Here is an 11,562-nt window from a genome sequence, read left to right as displayed (position 1 = left end):
CAGCGACCAGTTTGCCTCGACTGTTCTCGTCACCGTCCCTCAGCGTCTTAGCAGCTCAGTTCATCACTAGTTTGGTGTTTTTGTGGGATTTGATGACTCAACAAAAGAAGCTTTTAGCACTTGCTTCATCCTTCTAACGATGGGACAAAGCTGAAAATACACAGAAAAACTACAAACATGGTCAAGGTCAGTGTCACCTCAGATAACTATGATAGCTTTGGAAGACCATGGCTGAATTTCCTCCAATTATCACTGGGACTCACAGCTAAACTGAAAAGATTGTGGAGGTCAGAGGTCAAGACCACTTGACAGGCACACACAGCAGAAGTGTCCAACCATGATGCAGTGTTCTGAGTTACTTGTGACTTCAGTCCATTTAATCTATTTCTCGTCCTTTGACCTCTATGAGGGACTCTCTCCCTGACAAACAGAAAACTGAACGACATCATCAGTCTCATCTCACCTCATTTCACAACTCTTGTCCATGACGAGGAACTGAACACAGAAAGCGTTGAGTTTCCCTGAAAGCTCCTCGGCTTCAGTGGACTGCTGCTCCTCCTGCTGAGACACTGACAGTTAGAGCTGAAGACCCACGGCTCTCATGCTAGGGAGACGTCTTCCATTTCAGTTGCATGATAAGGAATTTTAACATGTCAAGAAACAGATTTCAGCAGAGATGCATCACTCTTCACTGTGACTGGATGAGGCGCAGGAAAGCGATACCTGCTGTGATTCTTCTTCATCTCCTCCTGAGTCAGAATGTTCCGTCTCTTCATCCTCTTTTCTGTCTGGCAGCTTGTAAAAGTTATCGAACTCATCGAGGTCAAAGTTCTCCTGTAGCTGTTTCACGTCCACATCTGCAGTGACGCTGATGAAACCAGCGACGAAGCCTTCGCTCTGTCGAGAAAACACCCCCCCCCACACACACGAACAGATGTCTTCAGGCCAGGACCCTCAGAGATCCGGACAGTTTCTCCAGCTTCCTGTTCTATCAACAAATATCAAACATGGCTGCCTCCTCACCACGGTAAACTCTCAGTCTTCACAATCACCTATCAACAAGTTCTGAAGGAGGTTCTGACCACATCTGAAATGATCTGGTCGACCCACTGGGAGGATATCACAGTGTTAAAAAAAAAGTCATTTCCTGTTGCCACCAGGTGGCGCTATGACTCGTGTGCGCTTGAGGAGCTTTGCGTCCATTCACCACGTCACAGCCTGATGTTACCAGGTAGCTACATCATCGTTCATCATCAGTGAAGGCTGTTTTAGCAAGTGACTATCAGAAACCGTCCTTACAAAAACCAGCCTGAGAATTCCTATCCACAGGCTGGTGTGACAGCCAGCCACCAGAAGAAGAAGAGGAAACATCTTGAGTGTGACGATGGAGCAGGCCGGGCCTCTGGGGCAATGTTGGACTGTTTGTTCTCTCAAGTACTGAACATATTCAGACAAAAAGCCCAAAATGCTTCAGATGTCTGGACACAATATGCTCAGTGAGAGCATGTCTTGGCCAAGTCTCAGCGTGTATCTGCCATATGCTGCCATGAACACATGTCGGCCTGACTGGCGGCGAGGGGAGACCAGATCTGCTGTCTCTCTGGTCTCAGGGGAACAAACCCCAGCGGGTTCTCTGACGTTCAGTCAAGGCTTCAGGGGCGGAGGCAGAGGGGTGACCAGGGTGGCACTGGCTACCACTGATAGCTGATTGGCCACCCCAGGTGCCCCTAAAATATTTATAACTGATGTGCTTTCTCTTTTAAAGAGCATCTTTCAAATCGAGGAGCCCAGCATTGCCAGACAGTGTAAAACTCTGTATGTTGGTGTGTGTGAGTGTGTGTGTGTGTGTGTGTGTGTGTGTGTGTGTGCGTGTGTGTGGTGGTGGTGGTGGGGGGCCTGTTTGCATTCATGTTTTTTTGTTAATTTCCATACTGACCTTATTACTGATTAATCAGTTCACCCTGATAAGTCTGGTTCCACAACACTACACTTTTAGATTTTCCATGAATTAACCATTCCCCTCATAGAAGCCCAGACACAGATGTTCTCATTCTCAACACTACAGGAATGACACCTGAATTTGAACAGTAGGCGTCAAATGAAGTCAACAGAAGCTGAACGGTGGACCAAACCTCACAAACGGCGACGTGGTTTTCTTCATCCTGATCCTCAATCAGCCCCGACAGGAAGGAGGGCTCATTGATGACTGACAGGATGTTTGTCTGATTGACAAATATGCGCATGATGTCATCATGATCTTCAACCCTGTGAAACACACAAAGAGAGGTGACATCAGAAAGATCCACCCATCATCGGACACCACACTGGAGGCTTTAAGGTTTCTGGTTGTCTGTACATCCTTGCGAGTGCATTCTTGCTCATGGCATTTCTCAGGAGTGGATTGAAGATATTTCCAATATACCGTCGTACTGTGCTAATCTACAATTATGATATTAGAGAACTGGAGCCGAACTCTCTTGTATCTGCTAATTTTGCCTGCAAGTGCACTTGACGCTCAATGAGTACAAGATGAATGCGGTAAATGAGCAATGCGACAAATTAGCCATTCATGACTCACAAAAGGCAGCTGGGGGATATTCCTTCATTTAGCTGAGGTGTATTTTTTTAACACAGCAACTGTTCATCCAATTTATTTGAAATTTAGAGTATTCTCTTCAAAAATAGAGTTTGTATTCATGATCATGTGACAAAACAGTGCCTGCTAAAGCAATACAGCCCTTTTGACAACATGGACGGGATCATAGAGAACACCAGCAGCCTGGAAATGGTGAGAAGGTTCATGGCCGAGACTGCAGAGCCATGTTATGTAAAAGCGGTGTGAGAGCGCAACACGCGAGACCGCTTGGTCAAGAGGCTGCACCGTTAGCTACAGTCCTCGAGGGGATGTTCATCCATCCATCCATTTTCTGTAGCACTCATCTGTGAGGGGTCGCACCACCAGGAGCAGTCAAGCCTCAGAATCTTGGACACGTTCACCAGGGAAGTGGGGATTGAACCAGCGACCCTTCGGTTGCGAAACAGCCACTCTACCTCTGAGCCATGCCGGCCCCCTCGGGAGGATGTGTGAGGAGGAAATAGTTTTATTAAATCATGGTAACTACGAGAAATGGGAGCGAGAACAGAACCTCTCCATTAGCTAGGTTAGCTACTTTAGCCAGATTCTGCGTGGCTATAAAAGGCTCAATGTTAGTGACATAAGAATAAAGTTCAAAAGCTGATGAGGCAAATTCTTATCTGAGCAGAATTATGATAAAGAATGAAAATTATTTTCATTCATCAGTGGGACACAGACATGTGCTCCACAGAAACGATAATGTTGCTCCGCTGGATTGATAAGAAGCAATCTTTCGCTAACTCGTTAGCCATAAGCCATTTGCATACAGCTTGTTCTGAGGCTCTACTGCCCCCGAGTGGCCAAATAAAATAAATGACGCTTTAATTTCAGAACCACAGACATACAATGCTTTTTGATGACAAACTATCAAGTCTGCTCCCAGGGAAAGATAAGTACAGAACATTTATGCATTTTTCATTGTCTTCTAAGCTGGTGGAGTGTATGTGGACTCACCTGGCAGGGCGGACCTCAACTACTGGACAAAGATGGTCTCTGTGGCAGATAAATGCTAAGCACTGAGGCCCGGGGTCTGTCAGACACTGCAGCGGCTCAAACATTTCATCCAGTGGTGGCCCTGTAAGGCACCAGTTTGAGTCTCAATTTCTGACTGAACTGATGTTGAACAAATGCTGATCTTACCCACACCACTGGTGTTCAGGCTGACCAGGCAGATATACTCCAGCCCCACAGTGGCGTTAAAGGCGGCCCTGTAAGAGGATGTAGCCGGGAATGAGTTTGGTAGCAATTATAGTTTCAGTGCATAGATTTAATCTCATGCAAAGACAACAGAAGTTCAAAAGGTCAAACTCAAATTTCACAGGTTTTACTCAACTTCCAAAAGGGAACCCAAGCTGTTCCTTCTCCGTACCTCATTATCTCACGTAAACTTGCTGTGGTGAAGTCTGGCTGCGCCACAAACAGGTGGAGGAAGAGTGTGTTCAGAGGCTGCAGATATGAGAAAGGAGCCGGTTCATCCAGGACGAGAGTCACCTTCCGGACTTATCACTAAACTGTTGTGTCTGACATTTATTTGGCAGATGCCAAACCCGACACAGCAGTAACACAGAATATCTAAAAACGTCAATGACACCGACCGTGCACTTTTCAGCAGCGAAGTGTTTCTGCAGGAACGGTTCCCAGCGCGCCTGATCCACCAAGTCTCCAGAGGGGTAATCAAAGAAGGAGGCGTGGGCCAGGACGTGGTCCTTCTCGTTGGCCAGGGTCACCGCCAGGTTTGCTTTCTCCCTAAAACAATCAGAGAATCGTGGTTACACTTCAACACAGTAGTAACAACAATAATAAAACTCTGTGGAAAAACAACATTACGGTTATATTGAATTCGCATCATCAGTGGCAATATTTCAACAACAACAGAGCAACATTTTTACATTCTGATGTAAAATTTCAGCCCTCAGTGACTTGTATCTGCCATCAAGTCTCGTCTACTGTCAGTGCAAATAATAGGTACACGCTCAACAAACTATTTGTACTTGTGGCATTCTAGACACAAAAACGACTGATAGATGGACAGCTAAAATAGACATTGCACCAATAGTTTAACTTTTCATACTAAAATACATTTTTCTTACAGAAGATGGATGACATTGACACGTCCAAAAACCTCCAGAGCCGAGGGGCTGATGAGGCCGTCAATGCCCTCAGCATCGGCTGATTCGCTTCTACGGACGTTCACAGTTTCCTCCTGGCCGCCGGCTGAGGTCACGGTCCTCATCTTCACTGGATATGTTCTAGTCAACCAACAAAACTTCCATGTTAGCCACGGCATGGGGGCCCAGGGCACAGCTCCCCGCAAAAAAATCGCACTCGTTATTTTTATGTGCTTTTCGGATAAATGTCAATAACAACACAACAATCTATCTCAGTTTCCTGGTCAGATAAAGGACAAGTTAAAAACATACACTTTTCAGGGTGAAGTACCTTCAGGCTCAGGCCCGAACTAAACCATGATCAGCGGATCGAGGACTGAGTGCTGCCAAGCACTGGAATACACAAAACATCACGCAGAATGTGTACGTTTACATTTCATACTTTAGTAAACCCCAATATCAACTGCTCTTCTACTTTTACTGAAGCAAGATTTGGACGGAACACTTTTACTTTTACCAGAGTCGTAATTTCTCTGAGCATTTCTCCTCAAGCAAAAGAACTCTTCCAACACAAGGAGAAACATGTCAGCAGTTACCACCAGGTTTGCTTCCTGCCTGTGAGACTAAATCGAGGGCAGGAATTGATTGACTCAATCAATTTAAGAACAAATTCCTGCGCGTTAACATCTCATGAATTCGGTCCAGTGTCTTTGAGCCGAGAGGCTGTTAAGAACTCACCACGGCGAGAAGACAAACAGAAGCCTCCCTCAGTCGGAACCAGTTCCTCACCAGTCGTTTTCCTCCGTTGTCATAGCAACAGCACGACACCCCAACCAAAGGGTTAACCGGAACCCGCAAAGCATTCTGGTACTGTCATGGTGGCACTCGCTTGCCCTGGCCAACGTTACAGTCGTTTTTTGTGTTCCTGTCGTCGTTGAAATCTTCTAATAAGCTCCGAAGCATATTTGCGGTGGGAATAAATCGACCAACAAAATGGCGTCCACGGCGGCGGGAAAACAGCGAATACCGAAGGTGGCGAAGGTAAGAGAGCCACACTTCGGCTAAGCTAATGCTAATAGTTAGCGCTAAAGTTCGAGGGAGGGATTTCAACTTCTCCAAGTCGCGCTCGATTTCGTTCTCCTCAGTGTTGAATGTGGTACGTCACACCACAATGCTGCACGGCGTTTTAGATGCTCAGTTGCTTCAGCTCACGTCGGGAAATGGAAAGACATTTAAATATTGCAGCTGCTTCACGTAGCGCGAACAGACGATGGTCATATTTCCCACCATGCTGTGCGCCGTCCCGTGTTATATTCTTTTAGATTGCTTATTCTTGTTCGCAGTCACATTAAATACCGGCAGACGTTTATTTATAAAGTGTAAAGTCTGTGGAAACATGTTGAAATGCTCAATGGAGGCAGTTCAGGGATATCTGCCCCAAACAGAAACTTGATGAAACTCTACGGGGTCTATTCTAAGTTAAATAGCTTATCATCCAAAGTGTTTACGCCCATGTTTCAGTGTATATAGATGATAGTGACATTGTTAAATATCGCTGAATGAACAAATCAGTTAAAAAGATAGTTATTGCCAAAAAAAAGTAGTATCTTGTATTTCCACACGTTATTGATGCTTCACACCTTTGTTTCAGGTCCCAATTCAACATGTATTGAACTCTTATTTTAGTGAGCGATTCCTGACACAAGGGAATCTGTCTGTAGCACTGCATAGAATCTTGCTGCCTGTAGATGTGCCTGCTCATTAACCAGCCCTCTGAGGTCAGGCATCATTACTGAATAATGCCAAATATTGGCGCACCTCTACTTACATGACTATACAATGTAACATTATAGTTAGATTAGGGGTGGCAACCCAGATGGTTTTGGTTACTAAAACCTCTTCTTCTTTTTTTCTCCTTAAAGATGGAATCCTCTACATAATAGATATTGCTCAGAATTAAGCAGATTAAGGTGAATATACCCGTCTGGACCAACATGTGCTTTTGATTGTGGTTCAGGTGAAGAATAAAGCCCCGGCAGAGGTGCAGATCACAGCGGAGCAGCTGCTGAGGGAAGCCAAGGAGAGGGAGCTGGAACTGCTGCCGCCGCCGCCGAAGCAGAAGATCACCGATCAGGAGGAGCTGAATGACTACAAACTGAGGAAGAGGAAGGTACGTGCTTTCATAGCTAATTAAGAGCAAGGTATGAGGTCATGTGCTTCGTTGAAATACTCATTTGATGACAAAAAGGAGTAAAGTTACGTTTGTTTTTTCAGGGATTTGAAGACAACATCAGGAAGAATCGCACGGTCATCAGTAACTGGATTAAATACGCACAATGGGAGGAAAGTCTGAAGGAGATTCAAAGGTATTTTGTGTGTATTTATGATTGAAGTATCACAGAAATGATCCTGCATGATGAGCTCACAGTACCTCAGATTTAGTTCAGTTTTCATTCTTTTATTATGAAAAAAATACACAAAGTTGGAGAGTCTGTGACTTCGTTGGTGTGTCTTCACGTGTTTTGACGTTTTTCTTCTTCAACTGATGTGTCAAAGTTTTACTTGTATGAAGGATTTGGGGATGTTGAAGTTTTGTTCCTACAAATGCGACCAGCATTTTTCAGGATGACTCATTTGTTATTGCAGGTGAATTTGAATTTTTCCTCTTCTTTTGATTTCAGGGCTCGTTCCATTTACGAGCGAGCGCTGGATGTGGACCACCGCAACATCACGCTGTGGCTGAAGTACGCCGAGATGGAGATGAAGAGCCGCCAGGTGAACCACGCCCGCAACATCTGGGACCGAGCCATCACCATCCTCCCCCGAGTCAACCAGTTCTGGTACGACCGATGTTCATTTCCCTTTATGAACATTCAAAGCATTTTAAGAATCCCTCTCCCTCCTTTCACTCTTCTGGGGATGTACCTTGACTGTCCGTGTTTTCCAGGTACAAGTACACCTACATGGAGGAAATGCTGGGCAACGTCGCCGGCTGCAGGCAGGTGTTTGAGCGCTGGATGGAGTGGGAGCCTGATGAACAGGCCTGGCACTCTTACATCAACTTTGAGCTGCGCTACAAGGAAGTGGACAAAGCCCGCACCATTTATGAGAGATATATCCTTTTGTTGAAGCTTCAGACACACGATGAGACGCTGGTTGTTGTTAGGGTTGGTAGCTGATTTGTGTCGTTTCATGAAACTCTGAACAAACACGGCAGCAGGAGACGTGTGTCCGTTTTTGGTTGAGCTCCTTAACTCCACCCCACTCGTCATTGTTCACCCTGAAGTGAAGAACTGGATCAAATATGCACGCTTTGAGGAGAAGCACGGCTACATCGCTCACAGCAGGAAGGTCTACGAGAGGGCGGTGGAATTCTTCGGCGAGGAACACGTTGATGAAAACCTCTTTGTTGCCTTTGCGAGGTTTGAGGAGACTCAGAAGGAGGTGGGTATCTTTCTCTACAGAAGACGACGTAGAAAAATATTCATGACTTTTGAGTCTGGATTGTGGAAATTTCTTGAATATTTATGGAAGGCAAATGTTCTCTCTTCCTGAGTGATTGTTTGTCTGTTCCCTTCTCTTCAGTTTGAGCGTGTGCGGGTGATCTATAAGTATGCTTTGGACAAGATCCCTAAACACCAGGCTCAGGAGCTCTTCAAGAACTACACGATGTTTGAGAAGAAGTTCGGAGACCGGAGAGGAATCGAAGACGTCATTGTTAACAAACGGAGGTTCCAGTATGAGGAAGAAGTCAAGGTATTGACCGAGTTCTTAGCTGCCATCGAGCGTGAACAAATTAGCTTCAGGTTGGTTTTGTTGTCAGGGAAAGCGAGATAAACATCCTCTGTTTCTAATGAAAATCAGAAGTAGCTTGCTAAAAGACACGAGGAAAGAATCAGGGGAGAAATACAGTGTGAAGGTGCTGGTTTGTCCGTTCGACTATGAAGTAACTGTAGCAATGAGGGCTCGTGCTAAGCTAACAAAAACACACTTCCTAGTCTCTCCGGACCACATTACTGACATTAATGTGTTTGTATCCAGGCAAACCCTCACAACTACGATGCCTGGTTCGATTATCTCCGCCTGGTGGAGAGCGACGCCGACCCCGACACTGTCAGAGAGGTTTATGAGAGAGCCATCGCCAACATCCCCCCCATTCAGGAGAAGAGACACTGGAGACGATACATCTACCTGTGGATCAACTACGCGCTGTACGAGGAACTGGAGGTCAAGGTTGGTCCCCCCACTGTCATCGTCACGCTTGAAACGAAAAAGAAAAGAGGAACTTGAACTCGACAGTTAAAAAGTCCTACAGGACAAAAAGAGGATGGCGAGGGTTCTAGAAGGTCTGTGAGCTTTGCAGTTTGATTCTCCATGGCTGGTTGACGCTTTGCTCCCAATCCAAGTCAGTCACAAACTTCTGTTTCTCTCCAGGATCCGGAGAGAACCAGACAGGTGTATCAGGCTTGTTTGGATCTCATCCCTCATAAAAAGGTAAATCAGACTTCATGTTGTACTTTGTGGTACATTCTACTACTGACTGATGATTCCATTGAAAGTGTCTATTCAGAGACGTCTTGACTGGTTAGGCTGGTTATGCTGCAATGGATCTGAACGGTGTTTAATTCAGAAAATGCTGGTTGGAAACTCTAGTACCTTTCTAACTTGACATCAGTAAAGATGGCTGCCTCTGTGATAACAGCTTCATGGTATAAAGCATTTAGGACATTTCTATCTGCTTTTGAGTTTTTTGTTGTTGTGTTTTGGGTGATTGGCAAACAGCCTTTGGTCGATATTTGAAGGAAATCAGATGAACCTTTGTATGATCTCTGCTTTAGCAGGTTGGTTCAGGCAGAGCTCGAATGTCCATTGTGTGTGTGTCACTGTGTGTGTGTCACTGTGGGTTTAATTACTGTCTGATGAGATTCGTGCTTTCTCTCCCTTCCTCAGTTCACTTTTGCAAAGATTTGGGTTCTTTACAGTCAGTTTGAGATCCGACAAAAGAACCTGCAGGGAGCCAGAAAGGCCATGGTAAGATCTCCATTATCCTGATGTTTCCCACATTCAGGAGATGACAGTCTTGAGCTGTTAACATTCGATGCACAATAAGAGGATCACTTAACTCGAGGGTGTGTTCCGTTCAAGTTTCTTGTTTGCTCATCCGCGTCTACCGTCTCAGGGCACAGCCATCGGGAAATGCCCCAAGAACAAGCTGCTGAAGGAGTACATCGAGATGGAGCTGCAGCTGCGAGAGTTCGACCGCTGTAGGAAGCTGTACGAGAAATACCTGGAGTTCAGTCCGGAAAACTGCACCACCTGGATCAAGTTTGCAGAGCTGGAGACGATCCTGGGTGACACAGAAAGAGCCCGCGCCATCTACGAGCTCGCCATTGGACAGCCACGACTGGACATGCCAGAGGTAGTGAGACGGCCAAGAAACAGAATTTCCTCATGTGAACAGTTGGGGATTTGTTTTGTTCGCTGCTGTGTTTCTGTCCAGGAAGTTAGAAAACTTCTGGACAATAAGACTTGAAATTGATGGCAGATGATCTGTGTTGTCTCATGTCACCACTGAGCCACAAACATAGAATGATGACGCATGAACGGTTTGATGCCAGGATATTCACTGAAAGACACTCCGACGTGTCCTGCAGGTGCTGTGGAAGTCTTATATTGACTTTGAGATTGAGCAGGAAGAGTTCGGAAACACGAGGAATCTTTACAAAAGACTGCTGCAGCGCACCCAGCATGTCAAGGTGAGAACTGCAGCTTTCCGAGCATGTTGATGGAGTTGATGGGACTAATCATCTAACCTCCGTTCTTCCCATCCTCCCTCAGGTTTGGATCAGCTACGCCAAGTTTGAGCTGTCGATCGAGAGTGACGACAGGCTGCAGAAGTGCCGGCAGATCTACGAGGAGGCCAACAAGAGCATGAGGACCTGCGAGGAGAAGGAGGAGCGGCTGATGCTGCTCGAGTCCTGGAGGGAGTTTGAAAACGAGTTTGGCTCCGACGGCACCAGAGAGAGAGTCTGGAAGCTGCTTCCTGAGAAGGTGAAGAAGAGGAGGAAGCTGACGGCCGAGGACGGGGTAAGATCTGCTGCGGCCTCTTTTCAACTCAAGCTCGCCTTCGATGTCAGCAAAGGCCAGTTCTTCCTGCTGGTCCTTGATACAAACGTTGTGTATCTTCATTGAAATGATTTCATCACAAAGGTCAGATTTGCTTGGCTGAGCCTAACAGAGTCTAGCACTGCTCGCTGATTCATCTGAGGAAAACCACGAGTCGCAGTCGATCACAAGTACTTCTTCTCTCCATCTGCAGTCGGACGCAGGCTGGGAGGAGTATTACGACTACATCTTCCCCGAAGACGCTGCCAACCAGCCCAACCTCAAGCTACTCGCCATGGCCAAGATGTGGAAGAAGCAGCAAGTGGCGGTTGAGGATGAGAACATTCCGGGAAATGAAAAAACGCCTGAAGACACGAGCTCGCCGTCCTCTGCTGAACCTGCAGCTTCTCCTGAAGACGCAGCAGAGAAAGACTCAAACAGAAAAACTGAGACTGGAGCAGAAACAGAGAACATCGATCGAGACGACGAGAGCAGCAGCAGCAGCAGCGAAAGCGAGGACGATGGAGAGAAAAAGGAGGAAGAGAGCAAAGACAGTGAAGAAGAGAAAGATTAGATCCTGAATCTCAGTTTTCTATCATGTCTGTTTTTTTTTGTGTTGTTTTTGTAAAAAAAGCAGCTCCAGAGAAGTCTGGATTGTGGTTCCCTGCTGTTATAAATCACCTGAAACTCACCTGTGTTCTTTCTTAAGCAAAC

The 11,562-nt window shown here is 46.0% G+C and overlaps 2 protein-coding genes across 8 annotated transcripts in view; one reads left to right on the top strand and one right to left on the bottom strand.

Annotated features, from left to right (window-relative positions):
- Positions 1 to 5,645, bottom strand: part of cfap61 (cilia and flagella associated protein 61) — a 39,853-nt gene extending 34,208 nt beyond the window's left edge. For 5 of the 7 annotated variants that reach the window (XM_086188740.1, XM_086188741.1, XM_086188742.1 and 2 more), the window contains exons 1-9: positions 5,482 to 5,645; positions 4,726 to 4,884; positions 4,231 to 4,381; positions 4,005 to 4,081; positions 3,776 to 3,843; positions 3,590 to 3,710; positions 2,133 to 2,265; positions 724 to 897; positions 464 to 561 (exon numbers count right to left, since the gene is read on the bottom strand). In XM_086188740.1, coding sequence (XP_086044866.1) covers positions 464 to 561; positions 724 to 897; positions 2,133 to 2,265; positions 3,590 to 3,710; positions 3,776 to 3,843; positions 4,005 to 4,081; positions 4,231 to 4,381; positions 4,726 to 4,868 — 965 coding nt within the window. In that variant the 5' untranslated portion in view covers positions 4,869 to 4,884; positions 5,482 to 5,645. The remainder of the gene's footprint in view (positions 1 to 463; positions 562 to 723; positions 898 to 2,132; positions 2,266 to 3,589; positions 3,711 to 3,775; positions 3,844 to 4,004; positions 4,082 to 4,230; positions 4,382 to 4,725; positions 4,885 to 5,481) is intronic. The other 2 variants (XM_086188743.1, XM_086188746.1) reach the window with 2 other exon arrangements.
- On the top strand, positions 5,631 to 11,547 carry crnkl1 (crooked neck pre-mRNA splicing factor 1). The gene is made up of 14 exons (XM_086188747.1): positions 5,631 to 5,784; positions 6,761 to 6,913; positions 7,018 to 7,109; positions 7,425 to 7,583; positions 7,691 to 7,857; positions 8,009 to 8,187; positions 8,329 to 8,499; positions 8,785 to 8,976; positions 9,178 to 9,237; positions 9,694 to 9,774; positions 9,923 to 10,162; positions 10,398 to 10,499; positions 10,582 to 10,830; positions 11,063 to 11,547. The coding sequence occupies exons 1-14, from the start codon at positions 5,737 to 5,739 to the stop codon at positions 11,420 to 11,422; spliced, it is 2,253 nt and encodes a 750-aa protein (XP_086044873.1). The 5' UTR covers positions 5,631 to 5,736; the 3' UTR covers positions 11,423 to 11,547.
- Positions 11,548 to 11,562: the final 15 nt, after the last annotated feature.

This window comes from Aulostomus chinensis, chromosome 20 (assembly GCF_037954235.1).
Source record: "Aulostomus chinensis isolate RoL2024-O1b breed Wild chromosome 20, RoL_Achi_v1.0, whole genome shotgun sequence".
Lineage (NCBI taxonomy): Eukaryota > Metazoa > Chordata > Actinopteri > Syngnathiformes > Aulostomidae > Aulostomus > Aulostomus chinensis.
The sequence above is the reverse complement of the archived record's forward strand: the minus strand, read 5'-3'. Positions and strand labels throughout refer to the sequence as shown.